General features: G+C 43.7%; 1 protein-coding gene across 2 annotated transcripts in view; it reads left to right on the forward strand.

Moving 5' to 3' along the window:
• Positions 1-22,496, forward strand: part of Arhgef26 (Rho guanine nucleotide exchange factor (GEF) 26) — a gene marked incomplete at its 5' end in the record, with an annotated part of 132,537 nt that extends 110,041 nt beyond the window's left edge. For both annotated transcript variants that reach the window (XM_005393056.2, XM_005393057.2), the window contains 4 exon segments: positions 7,657-7,866; positions 18,359-18,426; positions 19,633-19,737; positions 20,457-22,496. In XM_005393056.2, coding sequence (XP_005393113.1) covers positions 7,657-7,866; positions 18,359-18,426; positions 19,633-19,737; positions 20,457-20,599 — 526 coding nt within the window. In that variant the 3' untranslated portion in view covers positions 20,600-22,496.
• Between the last annotated feature and the right edge of the window lie 225 nt (positions 22,497-22,721).

Raw genomic sequence — 22,721 nt, forward strand, 5'->3', positions numbered from 1 at the left:
CTGTATTGTCTGTATTGTGCTTGTGATATGTTGTAAAATGTTGTATGTCTGTTAATGTTTCCCTCCTTTTATCCTTAAAATAAAAAAAAAAAAAAAAAAAAAGTGAGGACCCTGGCCCCCTGCTGAGTTGCTTAAACTTCTAAACTTCGCAAGTTGACACAATGTGTCAAACATTACAAGTGCCAAGAGTTTGAGTCCTGTCTTAGTTACTTTTCTCATTGCTAAAACTAAATACCCATACCAAGAGTTAAAGGAGGAAAGGTTTATTTTGGCTCACAGTTTGTAGAAGTTTCTGTTCATAGTTGAGTGACTCCAAGGCAGGGTGGCACAGCAGAGGGTCATGAGTTCATGGCAGGCAGAAGGCTGCAAAATAGCAAAGAAGCAAGTAAGGACAGCAGCCTCAGCATCCCTCTTTCTGTTGTTTATATTCCATCCAGGCTATATGCTCTTAGGGTGGATAGCACTCACACCCAGGGAGGGCCTTCCCAGCATCCACACTCAGAACTATGCCAAACCAGTCAGTGGACTAATTTAGTAATTACACACCCTTAATCCCAGCATCACACACTGTCGATCCAGCCACATCTGAAGAGCCCTACCTGTGACTGCATGAGGCTTTTGGAGGTGCATGTAGGCACAGCCATGACAAGCTCAGCCTGGGCTAGGTAGCACATTCAAGGCAAGCCAAGACCCTGAGTCAAAAAAACAAAAAATAAATAAAAAATTGTGGCAGTGAGAGAAGGAAATACGTTAGGAGTTGTTTTTCCTTATGCAAACACTAGTGAGGATGTGAACTCTGAAAATTAAGAGAGGGAGAAAAACTTGCTTTCTTTAACTCCTAGTATTGGAATTCGATCAGAAATAACCAAATAGATGAAGCCATTTTATGTTGAAGACTCTTTGGAACATAAGTCATCTTGAATGATGAGAGCTTCTATATTGCCTTGACTCTCACTTCTTTGGAAATACCTTCAGTACTATGCATATATCAGTTCAGGTCTACTTAAATGTCTCACATTCATACTGTTAGGTTGCTTCTCTGTCTAAAAATTCTTAACAAAAGGCAGTGCTTTTGACTAATGAGTTATTCATTTTAACTTGTGAGTTGGACCAGAAGTGCAGAGAGAGGATTGCAGCAAGGAAGTCTTGTTGCTGGTGTGTGTGTGTGTGTGTGTGTGTGTGTGTGTGTGTGTTATCCTAAGTCTTGGGCTGGTAGTATGTTAAACATGTTTGAAATATTCTCTATTCTTTCTGCTGTGCTAATAATTGACTGTGTTGTTTCTAGTAAATGTGGTCTTCTATTTATTTTCTATTAGTACACATCTGTCATACCTTATGATCACACTCATCAAAAGGAATTTGTACCTGTACATAATATGCTCAATTCTTTTTTTTCCCCATGCCCCTCTTCTCCCTTCAACCTTTCCATTTATAAAAGCTTTTAGAAAAGCTTTGTTTATATTTTTTCCCTTTTGTTGTCTTTTTCAGTATAATTTTTCCCCTTCTTTACCTTCTTCCTTCCCCCTCTTTTGTTCCCTTCCTATTTGAATGTATTATTTCTACTCCTCAATATCTATCTTCTGTTTGCTCCTTATTTACCCTGTTTGCTCCTTATTTACCCTTTGAGTTTCTCACAGAAGAGAAACAATATGACATTTAAATTTGTGTGTCTGATTTATTTCAGGCAACATTATGATCTTGAGGTATATCCACTTACCTGAAGTTTATCCTTTCTAGCAGAGTGGTACCTTAGTGTATATAAATATCATTTTCCTATCCATTCATCTGTTGGTGGGCATATGAGCTGTTTCCAAGATTTAGCTATGAGAAATTGTGGCTTAATAAAAGTGAGTATATATATATATCACTCTGACATGATGCTTTTAACTCTTTAGGGAAGATACCTAGGAGGGACACATCTGGGTCAAATTGAACCTCTAGTTTTAGTTTGTTTTTGTTTGTTTGTCTTTTTGAGACAGGTCTTCCTATGCAGTTCAGGCTGGCCTTGAGCTCATTTTGTAGTCTAGGCTGGCCTCAAACTCACACCAATCCTCCTGCCTCAGCCTCCTGAGTGCTGGGATTACAAGTGTGCGCCACCACACCTGGCTCTAGTTTTAGTTTTTTGAGGATTTTCCATAGTGGTTGTACCAAATTGTACTCCCACCAACAATGGAGAATGTTTGTTTTTTTTTTTTTTTTCCCCACAGCCTCATCTACATTTGTTGTTGGTTGATTTCTTGATGATGGCCATTCTTTCTGGTATGAGATAGAATCTCAGTGTTCTTTTAATTTGTATTTCCTGAATGACCAGTGATGTGAAACCATTTTTCATATTTATTTGCTGCTTCTACTTCATTTGACAAGTGTTTATTAATTTCAGATGCCCATTTTTGGTTTGATTCTTTAAATTTGGGGGCGTCTAATTTTTAAAAATTCTTTATGTATTCTAGATGTTAGTCCTTTGTTGAGGAGTAGCTGGTAAAAAGTTTTTCTCATTCTGTGGGTTATATCTTCACTCTTTTGGTGGTTTTTTTTACTGTGCAAAAGTTTTTTTAATTTGATATGATCCCAGTTGTTGGTTCTTTGTAGTATTTCCTGTATGATAAGGGTTTTGTTCAAAAAATCTCTGCCTACACTTATGTCTGTGAGAGTTTTATCTGTTCTACTTTCCAGCAGATTAAGAGTTTCTGTTTTAATATCTTTGATCCATTTCAATTTCAGTTTAGTGCATGGTGAGAGTTATGAGAGTTCAGTCTTTGGCATGTGGTGAGCAAGTTTTTCCAGCAATATTTATTAAAGTAGCTATCTTCCTTTTAGGTGAAGGTGTTTGTCCCCTTTGTCAAAGATAAAATAGTTGAGTATGCTTGGAGTTCTTTCTGTGTCTTATATTCTGTTGCGTTGATCCTGTGTTGGTGTAGCTTTTCCTCTGATTATGGCTACTTGGAGTTCTATATGCCTCATTTACCTGTATGCCAAATTATTTTTCTATGCTTGGAAAGTTTTTTCTATTACTTCTGTGAATTAGATCATTATATCCTTTATGCTATCTCTGATATTTGATTGATTCCAATTAATCTTATTTTTCTTTGCATCATCTAGCAGCCATTGGATTGAATTTTTTGTGGAACCTTGCTATTTTTAAGAAGTTTTTCATTTGATGATCACTAATTACAACTCTGTCTTCTATATCTGTTAAGTCTATCTTCACATTGGTCGATTCTGCTGCATGTACTTGCCAAAGAATTTTTAATCTCCTGGGTATCTGTTTGAATCTGTTTTGTGGCATCCAGTTACTTCCCATGTTGGACATTCATGTTGGACTAAAAACTATTTTTTTTCTAATCTGTAGCTACTCTAGATTCACTAACCATTTCTTTCATTGTGGTTATCCTCTTTAATCATCTGTGTAATTATTTGTTTTGATTTTGTCAAGAGACATTCATGTGTTTTGTCGCTTCCACTATTACCATTTCAGAAAGTTCAGCTGGATGGCCTTTGGTTTCTTCCACCTCAGGGTGCTCCCTGGATTTTCCTGGGAAAGGTTGGGTGTGTTCAATTACATCTTCCTTGTGTGTTTTCTCATTTTCTATGTATTTTTTGCTCATTTGTTTTCTACTCTGAGCCTTGTGAATTGCTTATGGTAGATAGCTTTATTACTAGTTTCAAGACCTCTTAAGGAAATAACTATTTTTCACAGATATCTTCTAGGTGTACCTGGCTTTTGGCTTTTGAGTCTGTCCTAGGATCCTGCCTTTTCTGTTTATTATGGATGAAAGATTGCAAACTGTTTGGCCTCACATCCATTTCTTGGAGACTTGGCCTCACATCCATTTCTTGGAGACTGGGCCATAGTATTGTTTATGACCCCAAGACAGTCTTGGTATTGGCATACAAGGAAGATCAATTGAACACAACTATGTCATGTAGGCTAAAGTAGTATAATCAGTAATAACTGTAGCATCAAACACAGACTAGAAATTGATGAACTGTGATAACTCATAATTTGCCACATTTAGCCATAGGTACAAGATTTATAGTTCTATAACAAAATCTAAGACAAATCTGAAAATTACATCATTATTATCCACTCAGTTGAGAAATTTTACTCTAAGGGGAGAAAATTTAAAAGGGAAAAGAGGAAAAAATAAAGAAGTGAAAGAAGAAAAAGAGATTAGAAACAAGGCTGAAGAGCAGTGGAAGATTACCCAGGCCTCAGGAAACTGATGAAGAATACAGGAAAGAGAGGAGAAAACAAAACCAAGAGCAAAACAAAACAAACAAACTAAAAACAGTGTTCGCACTCACAAAAAGCAGCCAAAAACAGTTTTTTAAAAACCAAACGAACAACAACAACAAATAATATCAAAAGCAAAGAAAGAAAGAAAGAAAGAAAGAAAGAAAGAAAGAAAGAAAAAAAAAAAGAAAGAAAAGAAAGTGCTCTGTGATTTCAAGCCTGTGGTTACCTTCTTGGGTCTACAATTTTGTGGTAGAGTCCAATCCAGGGAGTGTCTCTGTTGAGACTGGTAGACAAGAGAGGTAGTCAGAACCCAGATCTGTGCTAGACAGCAAGCTGGTAGGCAGGTGCCCATTCTGAGATTTTAATATCCACCAAAATTCAGGTTTAACCTGACCTCCGGTCATGGAGGTGGGGCCTGAGTTGTTTAACTTCTAACACTCTGGGTATCTCTTGCCAGCCTGATCATGGCTTCTTGACCATAAATATCTGCCTTGTTTGTCCCTTTTCCAGTCACGGTGGGAGTTTAACGCAGGGAGCCCTGAGATGAAGCGAAATCTCAGCTGCTCTGAGACCCTGGTTCAGTTGCCCCCTCCCTAAAATGGCATCTGAGCCGGCACCCTTTCCAGGGGACATGGCAGACACCTGGACTGGGGTCACTCACTGGCTGCTGTAGTGCACAGCATCCACTGTTCCGTTCATTCCACTGGTGTTTTTCTCTGTGTCTCTGTAGATTTGATCTTCCTTTCTTTTGCCACAAGCCAGGAGCTGGAGAGAAAGTGCAGATTATCCTTTCCTTTGAATACATTGTGTTCTGTCTCTTCAGTATTCCTGTGGCCTCCAGTTTTCCCTTCAGATAGTTCTTGGGTTCCAGGGATCTACCTCCCTCCTCCTTTTATTCCCCAAGTTGTTATTTTCCAAGGTCTTTATTCCAAATCTTGGGAGAGGCTTACTTACTGCTGCTTACCAATCTGCCATCTTTCCAGAAGTCCATAGTCTTTTAAAAATAAAAGCGTGTGTGTTTGTAAAGTGTGTTACCACTTCTTTCGTAAACCTTATCTGTGCTTTGGTGAATCTCATTTTGATAGGGGCAGCATTTCACACCTCCTGGCTGTGGATGTGCTGGTTTCAGGAAGTCTCAGGGAGAATTTCAGAGGTCATCTTGTCAGGAGAACTTTGAATTGATCCAGATTCAAAGTTTGCCCTAGCAACAAATAGGCTCAACCTGAAGATAGTATTTTGTTTTTATAGAAGATATCTGTATTTCCTGTTTTGTGAGGGGAGAATGTATCAAACCTAATTTTGAAAACATCAGAGTTTTCCAAGGAGAATTACGTGGTGGTGGTTGATAGGCAGATGCTCACCACTAGGTTAAAAAAAATCTTGAACGAAATGGCTTGTTCTGAAGTTTCTAGGGTATTTGACTAGAGACAAGGGATTTTCTTTCCTTAGCTTCTCTCAATTCAGATATTTACATTTATTGCTACATAAGGTGTCCCTTATGTAACAGTGTGTTCCTGGAATATATTAGCTTATTGCTTATTCAACATTTATTTAATAGTTACTTATTGAGCACTTCTAAGTTCACATGCAAGGAGGCCGAATTTAGGGTGAGTTGTATCTAACCAGGCTTGGGATTTGTTAAACAAATAGAACAAAGAAAATGGGAATGTGTGCAAGTGATTATAATGACATGCCAAGAAATCCAAGCTGGGGAAGAGAATATGTGTGAACCAGTAGACTAGAGGGGTTTAAGGGGCCCTGTCCTTAAAGGGGCAGAGTGATGAATAGGAGGAGTTAGTGGGTGAAGTAACTGTTAGGGTTTAGGACTGACGGGTGGGTTGGGAAGACAAGATGCTGGGTAGAGTATGGTCTGTTTGACGTTGGGATTACAGAGAGGTTGTGGCTGATTGTGGTGCACAGTCTGAAGTGTGACCATGGGTGGGTGGTTGAGGTAGGGCAGAGGAAGAGGTCATGGGGGAAGATGAAGTCAGGAAACTGGGCGACCAGAGTAATGGAAGGATCCTCTGCTTGGCAATGTACCAAAACAGGTGTGGAGGATGGGGAGTTTTTCAGGGGTGGGAGATAACTATGATTCTGAGATAGACACAGATCACTCAAGCTTCTAAGCTAAGGCCTTTTAGGAGGAGGAAGTGTCATTATCTAGAAGCAGGATGAGAAGTGAGCAGGCAGGGAGCCTTCAGGGGTGCAGTGTCCTGGAGAGAGCAGGGCTCTGTTAGAAGACACTCACTGATTCGAAGGAACCCAGAGGGTTCAGAGAAGAGACGGGATTTACATTTACTGGATTCCCTAAAGAAGGGCACTCACTCAAGATGTGCTGGGAAGTATTCAGGAACCGGCTGAAGAAAGTGGGGCAGATTAGGCATGTTCATAGTGAGAAGGGAGTAAGTATCTAGGGGAGCCACCGGCAGTGGCCCATGCCTATAATCTCAGCTACTCAGGAGGCTGAGGCAGGAGGATCACAGATTTGAGGCCAGGCTGGGCAACTTAGTGGGAACCTGTCTGAAAATAAAAAATCAGAGGGGCTGGGGTAGTAGCTTAGTGGTACAATGCCCTTAGGTTCAATCCCCAGTATCCGCCATGCACACACACCACACAAGAGTCTAGGGCAGTGATGGCGAACCTTTTAGAGGTGAGTGTCCAAACTGCAACCCAAAACCCACTTACTTGTTGCAAAGTGCCAACACCGCAATTAAACCTGAATGCTGAGGTTTTAGTTGAGAAAAAACATTAACATCTTTTTTTCTTGAAAACAAAACAAGTGCCACAGGTTAGCTCCCTCTGGTCTAGGGGAGTGCCGGGGCCCGGGCATCAGCAGATGGAGCCACGGCAGAGTTAATCAAGGGTGGCTTCTGGAACAGGTAGTGAGGCTGTGAGTGTGGGAGAGGTGGGTGGGGTGGGCAAACAGCAGCCCTGTAGCTCTTCGGTCCTTTGCAGGCTCCTTTTGAAGCAGGGGGTGAAGCCGCGGTACCCACAGTATGGATAGGTTCGCACTTCCCTCTTTTTGCAGGTGATGCAGGGAGCTGGGGAGGTGCACTGCCTGAGCATCCGCAGGAGGCTGCGTGTCTCCTTCGTTACACCAGTTCAGGGATGGCGGCCCATGAGTTATAGGGCTTGGTATTTTTAAGTACTGGTTTAACTTGAGATTCAATTTAATATGTTCTATCAATAAGAGTAATTAATAGTTCTAATTGGGGAAGGCTACCTTGATCTACAGTCAGCAGATACAATTCAGATTCCAAATGATACTGGAAAATGGGTCATTCTCTCCCTCCTTTCTTCCTGCCCGTTCTTCCAGAATGTGACTTGACAACTGACAGTGTTGTTTTTGTTTTTTTTTTAACGGTGTTATAGTTTTATCCACTAAAAAACTGGCATGCTCTTTTGCTTTTTCTCTGTAGTGAAGAAAGTTACAACGTCAATGATTATTCCTTAAGAGATCAGCTCTTGGTGGAATCTTGTGACAACGAAGAGCTTAATTCTTCTCCAGGGAAGAACAGCTCCACAATGCTTTACTCAAGACAGAGCTCTGCCAGCCACCTCTTCACTCTGACAGTGCTGAATAACCACGCAAATGAGAAGGTGGAAATGCTGCTGGGGGCGGAGACACAGTGAGTACGCAGAGGGGAAGGGTTTCGGAGCACCAGCCGTCCCTCCGCATTGCCCTCTGCCCACAGACTCCAGAAGTCGTAGCTGCTCTTCTGTTGTTGCTGAGGACCGAGCATGACATCCGTGTGCTGCAGACAGATGCTGTTCTTTCCACTGTGACCCTCGACATCTCGAGAGATGGATGTGGTTATTTTTTGTGCTTAGGAGCCCTGATGGATGTGTTGTGCATCGGGTAGTATGGTTTCTGTTTTAACAGAGTGGTTTAAAATCATTTCATTGTTTTTGACAAAATCAGACTCCTCAGCCTCAGCGGGATAGGACTCAAATGGTGGTTTGACTCCAGGATGTAAGTTGTCTTAGATAATGGAATTGAAGTTATTTCTCAGCCACCTGCTGTCAGATAGAAAGCCCAGAGATTGTAGAATGAGATGCTGCCGTGTTTAGGAAAACCTACTGATGATCCCAGCCACAGCAGTTACTGCCGTCCATCCTCACAGTGGATGCAGGGAAGGGCGTGCAGTTTTGAGGTGCACCCCAGTGATTCCGCCCACTCAGAGCCAGCCCACCCACTTAGTTGTTTGAGAAATAGAAACCGCCCTTTGTGGTACTCATGATACTGAGCATCATGAGCAGACTCTGTGCCGGTTTGGAGAGTGAGCCGGGGAAGGAAGAATGTTCCTGATTCTTTGCCGTCCCTGGTTCTGTATCTGTCCTCTATCCTTCGTCTGCCAAGTTTCTCAGGAATAAAGTATTAAAGCGCATCAGCCCTGGTAGAAGAGCAACCCTTGGGCTGCAGCAAAATCTTAGAGAAAAAACTGGGTGTGGTAGCAGTTTGGGAGGCTGAAGCAGGAGGATCACAAGTGTGAACCCAGCCTGACAGCTTAATGATTTACTGAGATCCTGTCTCAAAATAAAATAATAAAACAAAAAACAGGGCTAGAGGTGTAGCTCCATGTGAAGGCCCAAAGATTTACTCCCCGGTACTGCAAAACAAATTAATTAGTCAATAAATTAAAATAAAGATCATAGAGAAAACAACCAGAGGGACACCTCTGGCTTTGCTGTTTGTTTTTGTTTTGCTATTGATGGTGTTTGTTCTTGGGATTGAACCCAGGGCTTTCACCAAGCTATATCCCGTTTTATTTTGAAAGAAGGTCTTGCTAAATCACAAGTTGCCCCGGTTGGGCTTGAGCTCTCAATCCTCCTGCCTCAGCTTCTCAGAGTGCTGGGCCTACAGGCATGCGCCACCATGGCCAGCAGGACATCTCTGCTTCTAAAAGAGCTTGTTAGCAGTATTCCTGGCTCATTAGAGACGGAAGAGAAATGTGAAAATCACCGAGAATCCAGGTAGAGTGCTACACAGTCACTTGGCACAAGGTCTTGGCACCAGAACTTCTCAAGGCTGGAGAAAGCTAGGGACAGGTTTGTGTAAAAGTGTAGAATATTCCAAGCAAACACAAAGGAGTGAATAAGAAGAAGAGCTTCATCCTAACATGTTTGTCTATAAAACAAAGAATTCTTTTACTGAAGTCTCAGAGTTCTTCCTCAGAAACCCTTGAAAACCTTCCCAGCATGCCGCTGGGTTTTTTGCTCTGGGGAGGACGGCTTGGTTGGGTGCCGCCCGCCAGGCTGTGAGGTGACCAGCGTGCCACCTGGATAAGGGAAGACATGTTTTCTACTCTAAAAGTGATTTAAAGTGCTTGGCCAGTGAAGACAGAGCTAGGCTTCTTTTGTTTGAGGGAACCTCTTCTAAAAATGGAATTAATACATTGGAGTTTTTGGGTTTGGATTTTTAAAAATTGTACATCTCTGTTCTACTTTAAAAATTTCTTGGGCTGGGGATTTAGCTCAGCGACAAAAGCGCCTGCCTGGCAAGCGCAAGGTCGTGAGTTCGGTTCCTGGTACCGGAGAAAAACCAAAAAAAGAAAAAAAAATTTCTTATTACTATATGTTTGTCATACATGCAATTTACATTCATTTGGGGGACTAGTACCCATACGTACATGACGTATCTTAGTCATTTCGATGCCCCTTTCCTCTCCTCTGCTGCACCTTCCTCCCTCCTTCCCGCATTTCCCTCTCCCTTCTCCAAAAAGCCTGCCTTGATTCAGTTATACTTGGGTTTCTCAGATGAGAGAAACCATAAATATATACGTTCCTGTGTCTTTGGATTTCATATGACTTTAAGGAACGCTTTGGACACTGGCAAGTACTAGACATTCTAGAGATTTCCGAGAAACTGGAGGCCCCTTTCTCGTACATTCAGTAGTGCTGCAAGTGTTCTTGGATTCGCTGATGTTTTCCTTTTGTCTCTGTTTACAAGGATTGTTCCTTATTCAGCCCTGGCCAACACACAGTGGAGTTTTTCTCTTCTCATTCATAATTTATGAAATCTCTACCACTTATTTCTTAAACTGTTCCAAGGTAGTGGATATGTCCAGTTCTTTTGACACCGAAGCTAAATCCTTTCCTGGGACATTCTGTAGCGTATTTTACCCTCTTGCCTTTGATCTTGACTGAAAGGCTGTTCATTTCCTTAGTCACACATATTCTCAGAATATTTAGTTATGTCACCCATCAGCCCATGGGTCTGACTCATATTTGCAGTTCTTTAATTAATACCAAGGGAACATTCCAGAGGGTGCAGAGGAGCAGAGGGCTCCTTGGAGTACAGAAGGAGTGACTGTTATTTTCTTCCTCCCCCTTCTGTCCTCAATTACAGTTCAGAAACAAATAAGTGGAAATGCTTATAAGACAAAATAGCATTGATGTTGAAAGAAAATATATTATAGCTAAGCTGTGCTTTCCTTGAAAAAAACAATTGGCTATTTGAAAACCTAGCACGTTGTTCAGCATGGTCAGATATCTGTCGTCATTTCTGGGCTACCTGGTTTCTTTTATCTTTTTTACTGACACATACAAACATAAAACTTGCACCTGTTGAGATACTGTGTAATTTTTGATACATGCATAATGTTTAAGTGAGGTCAAAATTTTTATCTCCTCAAATTTTTATCTTTTCCTTATGGTGTGGGTTATCCAGTTTTGAGCAGTTTAGGTCTGTAAAGAACATGTTCCTTCCAAGATTTGTGAAAGTGTGGATTAGTATGTGTTTCTTAGATTTGCTCTCTTTTATGTCTTACTTGATCAATGTGATCATTGACAGTCTATTGAAACGCGGCTCATATTCCCAGTCAGGGCTTGAGTGATTGCAGAACTCCAGACCAGCCACATTTACCCTGTGGCTACCAGTTCTTTCACCTGAAAAAGAATGGGGTTCATACGTAAGTATTTACCTTCTGTGCCAGTAGAGACGGAAGCTACCTGAAAACAATACAGAATGCAAAAGCGGTAGTAGGATAGGGGCAGCTGCTTGTCACAAGGACAGTTCAGCTTCCTCCAGCTTCGGAAGAACAGATCAGGGGCTTTGGTTACATAAAGAATTCAGGAATGCTCACCGAAAGGAAGCAGCGTCTGGACGGCCAGGCACCGGCCGGCTGTGGATGTGAAAAGGGACCCAGAGGTGCTCCTCCAGCTGAAGGGTGTGTTCAGGCGAGGCGGTGTACGTCTCAGTTTCCCCGCAATCAGGAGTTCAAGTTCATGTCCTGCTGACACGATGACTATAGCACTCTCTTTGACCTTTGAGAGTGTCTTGTTTAGACAGCAAAATACTTCGTGACCCCCGACTCTATGGTACACATGTATTGTAAAAATAAAATCAATCAATTAATTAAATAGTCCCAACTCATTTTTCCTCTGATGTGAAACGAGACTCACAGAGGTGAAGGGATTTGCCTGAAGTCACACAGGAAGCGAGCTGTTGCCAAGGCTGGGACCAGCTGGAACCTGACCATCCTGACAGTGGAGTACTCTTTCTAGTAATAGATTTTAGTCCTACAGAGAAGCTGCCAACCGGTAGACTCCTCCATCCCTGCATGGAGCTTGTCGTCCGCGCTCACTTAGCGGGCCCCCCACGGCCGTAACCCTTCCTGTCCTCTGCCCTTCAGAAACACAGCCTGTGTGAAACTGGTCCTTTCCACTACCTGCCGCTTTCCCTAACACCTACGCACTTGGGTGGTTGTACCACTGACGTGGCGCTGGTGCCGTTTTGCTGCTTCTCTGTCTGAACAGAGGCACCATCTCCCAGTGCTTCCTGCGCAAGAGTGCTTTGTATCTCTCCGTCACGTGGGGCGCTTACCTTTGGGACCACCCTGGCAGCCTCTTCACCATTCTGTTCTGGTCAGTCCTGCACTCTCCTCGTCCCCAGGGGGCTCCATTCGCATTCGTACCCTTTGGGAGGGGAGGTTTCTATGTAGCAGGTCCCCAGTAAATATGTTTGGGATTGAGCCCAAATTAATATAATTAGCTTTTCTACATCCAAGTCAAGGTAAAGTGGTAGCTGCATGCAGAGAAATACTACTCTGTGTTCACTACCCTTTAGGTTGCTAGTGGAGCTACCTTTCCCCAAATTTCGTTGTTTCTATCTTCCCATCATCTCCTTTCTTCTCTCTCTGTTTCTGTCTCTCCTCTCTTTTTTTTGGTACTGGGGGTTGAACCAAGGGCATTTTCACTAAGGTGCATCCTTACCTCTTTTTAAAAGACAGGACATTGTTTCCAGGTGTGGTGGTGCATGTCTGTAATCCTTGGTGCACTGGGGAGGCTGAGGCAGGAGGATTGCTGCAAGTTGGAGACCAGCCTGGGCTACATAGTGAGTTCAAGGCCAACCTGAACTACATAGGGGGACCCTGTCTCAAAAACCAAAAAGAAAAAAGACAGGGCCTTGCTCAGTTGCTTACTTGCCCAGACTGGGCTTGAACTTTCAAACCTCCTCAGCCCAGGATTACAGGCATGTGCCTTCGCAGCTGGCTTAAATTCCACTTGTTTTTCAACTTTTGCTATGAAGAATATTTTTAACCAATCTGTGGAATGTGCATCCAAGTCATGTGTACTGGGTTATGTTTGTTTGCCTGTCACAGATTTTAAGTCCTTGTTCTGCCAGTGTCACAACAGCCTGAAAAATGCAAAAGCTTACCTTTTAGAAAAGGACAAAGGAAAATTACATGACTGCTGTCATGCCTTTTCCCTCTGGGCTTTGCAAGAGGAATTCGGGAGCGGGAGAGCCCGCTTTGTCTGCCTTAGTTAGAATGAAGCGCAGACAGCCGCAGCTGGCGCACGCAACAGGCTGTGGCAGGTGACGTTCTTGGTTTCCAGCGTTTACAGTAGGATCTGAATGTCATCTGAGTCCGCCATGCACAGTGCTGAGGTGTCTCGGACCTGTGCAGTGACGAACACAAACTTTCTTCCATTATATGTAGCTGTAGGACAGAATCACCTTAATCCGCGCGCACAGATCCTCCCCCACGTCCCTTTCACGGACGGCTAGGAGCCTGATGAATGTGGTTGTGCCGTCAGCCCTCCAGACACCCAGTTCCCGGGGCCTCCTGATAGAGGGGCATTGTCTGCAGGGAGTCTTTGTGCTCTTCCTGTTCTGTTAGTGATTTAATTAACAACAGGAAGTAAATGGGTTGGAATAAAATTGGAAATGCTATCTCAGACGCGATCATGTTCTTCCATCCTTTGAGAACAGTCACGGGGCAGAGAAGACAGTTTATATGGAAGAATGTATTTGTTGCAGGCTGCAGTATTTTTCCCCTTGTTGAATCTAGAATCTAGGTCTGAGCGGCGTTTGATGTGTATGGTCCTCCTCGTTGACTTCAGTGAAGTGGGAAGGAGTGATGCATATCTTTTATCAGTGAGGTCTTTTAATCAACTATCAACAGATAATCGACCCAGTTCAGCTTAACATAAAGATCTCAGACCAGGCTTTAGGTCTCAAGAACTATTTGGTGCTATAAACGAGAAGTAATTTGTTTAACTACACCACAGATCACATATTCTAAATTTTAGAACTCTTTTTAATGGACCAGGAATATTGTGCTTGGGTTAGTTTTTTTTCTTTCTTTCTTTCTTTTTTTTTTGTGTGTGTGTTTGGTCTTTTTGAGACAGGGTTTCACTATGCAGTTCAGGCTGGCCTTGAGCTCACTATATAGCCCAAGCTAGCCTCATACTCACAGCAATCCTCCTGCCTCAGCCTCCCAAGTGCTGGGATTACAGGCGTGCACCACCACGCCTGGCTTTGAGTTAAATTTTTTGAATTAGGTAAATTGAGCTGAAGTCCAGCTTTAGGAGGCTTTGCCAGCATTCACAGTGACTTTTTTTTTTTAACCTTGTGGATTTTCTTTCTTAGATCAGATTATGAAACCAGTCTAGTTACACCAAGTGTGTAAAGGAATGGATGAAAACACCATGTTCCCAGTCTACTTTTTTTGGCTTCAGATGTGCTTTATTTATCTATTTCATCAGCGGCCCTGAGTATGGAAGTTTCTGAAAGAACCATAGAGACTTGCAGGCCATGAGAAGGAGCACAAGTAGCTGAGCCAGTGCAGTTTGAGGAAGGGTAAAAGGAAGGCTAAGGATCAACTGAGGTTCCTTCCTTTGGGAAATCAGGAGCAGTGTAGAGAGAGGTCTTCTCTGCAGGCCAGTCCACGTTATTTCAAAACCCACTTTCCGATTTCTCAGCGCGGGTTTGTCTTTTCTAGCAGATGCCTGGAATCCAGTGAGAAGCTGACTTCCTGTATCTTTGGACTCTGTGCAAATAAGTTTACCCCTCCTGTGCTATGGATCAGTAAGATGAGCGGCAGGATGAGGTGCAGCCTAACTCCTGCTTCCTGTGAGACCCGGGGAGGGACGGCGCCCACACACTCCGGAGACTCTTTTCAAGGAAGTCTTCCTCCTCGGAGTCCCGAATGGGGACTCAGTGTAGCACTCGCTGTCTCAGAACACTGCAGGCTATATCGGGGTGTGTGTGTGTCTGTTCTGCCCTCTGTTTTGAGAATTGTGAAGAGCATGGAACCCCATTTTATTCGCTGTGCCCACCTAGCGCCGTGCTGCGCACTCAGTGAATGCTCCTTGAAGAAAGAATAGTCCGTCACTCGAGCCTTGGGAGTTGATGAGCAGCAAATACCGACTTGTATTAGTGCAGCGTTTCTTACACTATCACTTTGGGAAAAGAAGGTCCGAGCTGAGTGTGAGGTAGGGTCCAGATTCATCTTTATTGCCTCAGAATGTCCCTAGGTGTCACAGATGTCAGCGAGTGAATGGAGGATTGATAACTAAATTTAATAATGGGGACGGCCAGGCCCCGGTTTTTCTTGTTCTTAGAGTTCTTGCAATGAGTCTCCTCCCTGCTTTAGAGACGCAGTGCTTTCGGCTTCGCGGTGGCGGGAAGCCACTTGGCAGGGCTCTTCGAAGCCCCAGGGGAAGTCGTGAGGTTTGACAGCTTCTAAGAGGGGGTGGGACTGACTCAATTGAAACAGTTTCCAGAAGCGCCTCCTTTCAGCAAGGGCAACAAGGAGTGTCTTGTTCTGTCCTCTGGAGTCCTTGCAAGGGGCCGCTGTGTCCAAGGGATGCCATTAGCATCCAGGCAGCCTGCCACGGGAATGAAAGGTTTCATCTGGATGGCGAGAAACCGCGGCAGGGTGCAACTGGCCGCTGCAACCAGAGAAAGGCCTTGGGGAGCTGTGTGTGCAAGGTCTGGCTGCAGATTGCTCCAGAGGGCTCTGGGAAGGCAAAGATGCAGTGCTAATCCGGGATGAGCATCACTTGCTCCCGTGTAGCACGCAGAGACACAAATGGGTGGTGCCCGTTCCTCTGGGTGAGCAACTCTTCGTCGGTGAAGGATTATTTCATTGTAATTGTCTTTGTACTTTGTAAATTCCAGTTGAGCCTGAGTGTAACGTAGATCTTATCCCGACAAAAAGGACCAGAGATTCAAGTATTCGCTTGGAGATTGTTTTAAAGGAAGTTGTACTTTACTCGTGCCTTACAAAAGCACTGCAAAGCGCTTAGCCTGGTACTGGGGAGAGAGAGTTTACAAGCGAGACAGTGTTATCAGTGTCTGGGTAAAATTGTGCCATCACTACTTGACATCCAGCTCGACAGGGCCCAGCCTTGCTTTCCTTTTTAGGTGGGTTTGTTTTAGCATACCAGTCTCCACCCTTCTTGCCTTCCTTCCTATTTTATAAGCACCTACTAAGGGACACCCTCCTTGATCGCACACTGCCTGGGCGTAGGGGTTTACCTCTGCAAATCTGCTTTAAAAATGGAGGTAAAAATGTTAATATTTTCTCTCCAAGTTTGTTGTAAAGATCACATGAGATGATACTTATAAATTACTTGGCATCATACCTAGCACATAGGGGCTTCGTACATTTATTTTAGAACAAGACCTAATTCCTGCCAGCCAAGGTTTATGACCTGGTCAGAGAAGCAGACAAGTGAATGCACAGTCAGGGTTCAGTGGGTGATAAGTGCTGAGTCGTTGTGAGCAGAGGTTCACTGAGACCCCTGTTCAGCGTCAGACCGTGCTCGGGAGGTAATGCGGTGAATCAGATCGGGTGGCCGAGTTCACGAGGCTTACCACTGACCAGCCACGAGGTAGAGCTGTGCAGAGGGGCTGCTCAGGGACAGGGTAACCTGACCGGGCCGAGGACGACAGTGTAGGTATATACATACCCCGGTGGCCACCTGGAGGAGGTGAGGCTTGCGTTTTCAGTACTCGGAGGATATACTGAGCAAAAAGAGCCAAATGTGAAAGTGCACGCGCTGCTGAGTTCCATGAAGCACAGAGCAGGCGAGCTCGTGGGTGGTGGCGCGCTCTGAACAGCAGCGCCCTGGGACACTGGTGAACGTGGCGGCACGCACAGTTACGCGTACGCGCCTCAGCAGGGCCGGAGCTATCTCTGCTTACGGTGCGATTGATTTTGCAGTTTCTCTCAGCAACAACAAAAGTCTTTAAATGGCAATGATGAGGAGGCAGAGCTGGCTGAGGAGGGCGGCGGCTCTCTAAGAGCGAGCGAGCCATGGTGCCGTGACGGCACGAGGCACTTCGTCGTTTTGCATGTGCCTCTTTCAAAGGTTTTATTTGTATCGGTGTGCATTTGCAGCACAGAGCGATTACATCTGTCGTGGGGAGTCGGCACGCGTACAGAGCGCACCCTCAGTCTTCGCATTCCCCCCCAGTCCCTCCCTCCGGCTCTTGTCCCTTTCCCCTTTGCAAAAGGCCTGTCTCCTGCTTCCTAGTCTCTTTTATTTTGCTCTTTATTTATACTTGGGGTTTCTCGTGTAAGGAGAACCCTGCAGTGTTTAAGCTTGTGTTTCTGATTTGTTTCACTTAACGTGGTTTCAAGGTGCGCCCGTTTCCCCGACAAAGGACTCCAGTTTCTGCCAGCTATTGTAAGAAAAAGCAAAAGTTTCAGGTACTGGGCATAAAGGTTTCCCTGAGGAAGGAAGGCTGGTAGTAAAATCAACTTTGATTTAAGTCACTCACCTCGGGACTTCTGGCTGGTCTTCCTGTTATACTTCAGCTCGGCTTTCAGGAGGAGTCCAGGAAAAATGGATGTCTCATGCTTGTGCCTGGCATGTGTGGGTTTAATGAATGTTTCTAAAGTGATTTAAGTTTGCGAATGTGTGTGCAAATTAATTGCAATTCTAATGCTGCATTGGATCTTCAAAATGTGAAACTAAGGATTATTATATTGTGGAGCAGTGCTTGCTTATTTGGAACTTTGGATCCTTTAATCAATTATTTTGTTTCATGTAAGTGGAGTTCACTATTTTATTACAAAGGCTTGGCTTTCTCCCTCTTTGCTGGGTTGGAGCTGTAGCTATTACACCACGGTGAAGTACTTTTAAGGGCTCGGAATGCAGCTCAGTGGCAGAGCTCTTGCCTAGCATGAGAAAGCCCTACATTCGACCCCTAACACTAAACACACAAAAAATTTGAGAACAGTTTAAATACAAAGAATACTAATTTTAAAATTAGTTGTATAGAACTCATTGTCTTTTCCGAAATGATCTGAGTTTATGGAAATAAAAAATAGTGGTTTACTGGGATTTTTTAAAAAGAAATTTACTTTCTTGAAAAGTTAAGCGCATCAAGCCAAGCATGGAGGCACACATCTGTAATCCAACCAGTTGGGAGGCTGAGGCAGAGGGATCACCAGGAGGCCAGTCTGGGCTGCAGAGTGAGTTTAAGGCCAGCCCGACCCAGACTCAGTCTCAGAAAAAAAAGAGAGCGGGAGATATGAAAGCGTTAAACGTCGGATTATGAGTGTGTTGTACCGTTTGTGATGTAATCATGAGCACTTTATGAAATGTCAAAACTGTTAAATGAGAAATCTCATCCAATCAATAACTAGCCAAATTTATTTTTACTCTTTTGGCATGATAAATAGTTCTCTCCCTATTTTCTGCTTATTCTCAGGCTGTTGTTTTTAAATAATTCTTAGGTTTGTTTTGAACACCGGTCCTTTTCTTGGTCTGGGATCTCTCCGGCGTTTCCGGGGAACGCGTTTGCACTGGGTGTCCAGAACATCCTCTGTTCGGTGTCAGAACACCTTGACTCTTTCAGCCGACTCTGTCCTCTGTGTTTAGGAGCGAGCGAGCCCGCTGGATCACAGCCCTCGGACACAGCAGTGGGAAGCAGCCTCCGGACCGAACCTGTAAGTTGCCTGGAGGGGCAGCCTGACTGGGGCCGTGGAGGCGCTCTGCCCCCTGCTGGACACGGCGTGCACCAGCGCGGTCCTTGCTTCCTAAATTCCCTCCAAGGTTCCTTCCACAGAACTGATCCCTGCTTTGAAAGTCAGGGGATCTCAATTCAAGTCCAAGATACAGTTCTCCCTTGTTATGTAAACATGGCAAATCGTTGCTTAGCCTTCTTGAACCTGTTTAATCATCTGAAAGTCAAGTACATTATTTTATATAGACAGTGGGGTTATTGTGGGATTACGGTAAATTACATATGATGCAATCCCTGCTTGAACTATAAGGCCCTTAAATTTTTGGCTGTTACCAATGGGAAATTGTTGCAAATTTAAGCCTTCTTTCCATCCATAGTCTGAAAATTTTCAACCTAAGAAACACACTTAACTATTCCTTTTGACCTTTAAGTATATTTGTTCTGCCAGAGAACCAGGGACTGTTGCAGTACATGTTGGTGTCTGTCTGTCGTCTCCTTAACTTCAGCGTACTTCTGCTGATTCTAGCTACAAGGTCAACCCAAAGATTGGAGCAGGAAAACTGGTTATCTTGGAGCACTCACAAATCATAGCTTTTACAGTCAGAGCAAAGTGATTGACATGAAATGAACTTTTACCTTGAGAATAAAGAAGTCATGTGAGTCAGTACCAAGTCGCTGAAGCTGTTTTATGTTATGCTTCAGCATTCTGGAGGGAGGGATCGAAAGCCGAGAAAGCTGTTAGTGGATGCTCGTGTTATTACTGAGCTGTACCAAACGGCGTACACTGCTCCTGCTGAGGTGGGGCACACCCGGTGAGAGCTGGATGTTGCCGATTTCGTCATGAGTTGCACAGCCTCGGCGTATCATCTACCCTCTCTTGCCTCAGTTTCCCCAGTGGCTGCCTTGCGCGCCCGTGCATCACATGACTCATGACTGCTGATCAAGGCTCTCGTTCAGGCTATTCATGCATCATAAAAAACCTTTTGAATCTGAGCTTCTATAATTCTAAAGCTTGTAGCCAAACCAGAGAATCTAGAAAAGCTCTCCTACCCGCTGGCAGAAACCTACCTTACTCTGTCAGTGCCAGCTCCAAACTGCAGAAGAGCTGAGTTAGTGCGCAGAGCTGCTTCGTGCCTGTTTCCGTCCTCCGCCGCCGCCGCAGGCTCAGCATGCCCCCTTTCCTCCGCAGCGCTGACCCAGGTGGAAATCATTAGGTCATTCACTGCCAAGCAACCGGACGAACTGTCCCTGCAGGTGGCGGATGTGGTCCTCATCTACCAGCGTGTCGGAGATGGTGAGTAGGGCTGTCCTTCTGAGGGACTTGCGGCCAGCACTCGGAGAACCACAGGCCCCGGGGGTCTTACTTTGTCACTAAAGCTCATACCCCCTATCCTGACGCATTAATGTTTGAACTTGCACGTACTGGCCTCTCAGCTTGAAGACTGGCTTTCCTTCTTTTCCATTCTTAATTCTTTTCCTCTTTCCCAGAATTTCATTTCCCAAAGCAGAGCCTTTTCAGAGTCCTAAAGATGACTTTTGGAGGTGTATGGAAGGACTTTGATAGATTCAAAAACTTTTACCCTGACTGCCTTCTCTTTTTTTGTACCTTCCTTCAGTTTACCTATTTTTCATACGTTTTTCCATGTATCTACACATTTACTTTTGGATGGGAATACAGTTACATGGTATTATTCAAGAGCTACCATGAAAGGTTTTCTTTCCTTGTCATTTCCCCAGGGATCTAGTTCCCAACCCTAAAGATTCTTTCTTACTTGCAAAAGGGATTTTTTTCTGCTACCCTTACCCAGAGAATCCCCTTCCTCAGTTCAACACCAGTTCACATACCCTCAACCTTGTTACATCCGGGTCTTCTCTCCTCACCTTGCGTCATCCGTGGTCTGCAGCCTGCACGGAGATGCTGCCTCTGAGCTGTCCTCACCTCCTCAGAGCCTGGTGCAGTAACACTCCTCCAGAAACTCTTCTTTTTGAGGCAAACTCTGTTCTTCTTTGCAGGCTGGTATGAGGGAGAACGACTTCGAGATGGAGAACGGGGCTGGTTTCCTATGGAATGTGCTAAGGAGATAACATGTCAAGCTATAATCGACAAGAACGTGGAGAGAATGGGACGCTTGCTAGGACTGGAGACCAACGTGTAACCTCTGAGATGGCATTTCGTTACTGCGAGATTTGCACGGCAGAATGGTGGGCTGGTTGTACTGTTAAGACTATTTAACTGAAAGAAAGAGAAACACTCGCCTTCAAGCTTGCCACGATGTTCTGCTCTCCGAAGAACAGCTAGTTCATTCACAAAGCTCAGTTCTTACGCGATGGCCCCGTGGTGATCCTGTTTGGGTCCTCAGCGCCGCCCGCTGCAGGGCCAAGCAGTCTCAGCACCTACTTCCACTGCATAACTGGCATGATTTATATATATGGCTACGTCCTGGTTGTCGCAGTGCTCACTTTGCTAAGAACAGTACTGTTCCCCCTTAGGCATCTCTTTAGTTTTCCAAGTATCAGCAAAATTTTGTCTTTAAGGAACACCTAGTTTTGTAAATATTTTTTCCTACTCTTTTAACATCTGATTCTAATGCTATGTTAATTTCGAAAGGAACCGATGAGAGCTTAGAAGTGAGCTGTCAGGTTTTCCTAAATCACTTCCCAGGAAAGGGACATTGACACTTGAATTTTTGCTCCCATTTTCCTCATCAGATGGAAAGTAAGGAGCCTTCCTTTAAGGGTTTTTTTTTTTTTTTTTTTAAATCCGTCTCATTCAGTATCGGTCTTAGATAAACATAGCCTAATAAACTACTTTAACATAGAATTTAGATGGCTCACATAAGTAGAAATTGTTGAACATAGGACAGGGTCCTGATTTTTTTAATATTGCCAAGTGAGCTGATAAGCTGATAAAATACTGACATGAGGCTGCTTTGCCTTTAATACTGCAGAATTCTTAACCGTTCTCTGCTTATTTGCAAATAGGAAATCAGGTGGAACACACTTTAACAATCTCAAGAAAGAAACCTTAGACGTTATCCACAAGCCAACATGATACCTACTTGAAATATTTTTGACCTTAATGCGAATCTATTCTAGTTACACTTAAAGTCTTCGCTTTCTGGGTAGGGAGTCTCTTAACTGTCAGTATCTGCAGAACTTTATTTCTTCCCCAAGGGCAAGTTGAGATAACAGTTTTAATAATAGGTCTCTTGAAGAGGTAGTGAGGATTTGGAAGACTGGGAGAGGATAAATGATTTTTACTGTACATTCCCTCTATTCTCAACAATGGCCTACAAGCTGGCAACCTCTGCAGTGTTGTCCCAACCAAGATCTGCTAACCAGTGGTCCACACCCTAAGGTGACAGAAGCCCCCTGCTTAGGTAAGAGTGCCTAGCTCTCACACTCTGCACCCCTGTACCCAGCAGCGGACTTCTCATTCTTGGACTGCTGTCTTTTACCTGTGCATACATTCGCTTCAGAAGACAGCCCCAGCCCTTTTTTGGAGCCGGAGAAAGTGTGTGGGTGAAGCACTAGCAGTGTGTGGTGTTTGTCAAACAGGAAGTCTGTCTCCTCTTTAATAACGTCACGAATTTTCCAGGGGAACAGCTACGAAATTATAATTTAATATAATGTTTTATTTACAAAAGAAGCTAAATTTGTTCCTTGCAAGGCTATCATTTTGTATTATTTTTGCTAATAATTAGTTGAAGTTAAAGAAAACATATGAATCCTGTGAATTTATAGTGCAAGTGATAAAAAGTTTTGGAAGTATGTGCGTTTCATAAATCAAAGCCTTAATGAGCAAGTAGACTCGTACAATCACTAGGTAAAGTACTGCTACACAGCAGTTAATGTTATTCACAACATTTCGTTTCAACCTAGAAATCTTTTTAACATGACGGTGTTTTTCAAAGCCAGTTCTGTTTCTTTGAACACTGTCTCTGAATTATAGTGACTTCATTCATGGAAAACAAAAATGCCATCTTTGTTCCAATAAACTGAGTTGCTTGTACACTTTAAAAATTTTGTGAATTTATAAAGATTTTGTATATATTTATGTTTGTACTGGTGTGAATTAATTACTCCTATGGTTTTCTGGATTTCTTTGCCAAATCAGAGTTGTACTGAAAAGATAACTGTAACATTTCAGGAGATTTTTTTTTTTTTTTTCACTACAAGAGATTGAACTCTGCCTTTCCATGGGGTTCATCTTCCTCCCTTTGTGTTTTTCAGCAGGCTCTTGTTAAGTTATCCAGTCTGATCTTGGATTTGTGATCC

This window comes from Chinchilla lanigera, unplaced genomic scaffold, assembly GCF_000276665.1.
Source record: "Chinchilla lanigera isolate Chin_1 unplaced genomic scaffold, ChiLan1.0 scaffold00047, whole genome shotgun sequence".
NCBI lineage: Eukaryota > Metazoa > Chordata > Mammalia > Rodentia > Chinchillidae > Chinchilla > Chinchilla lanigera.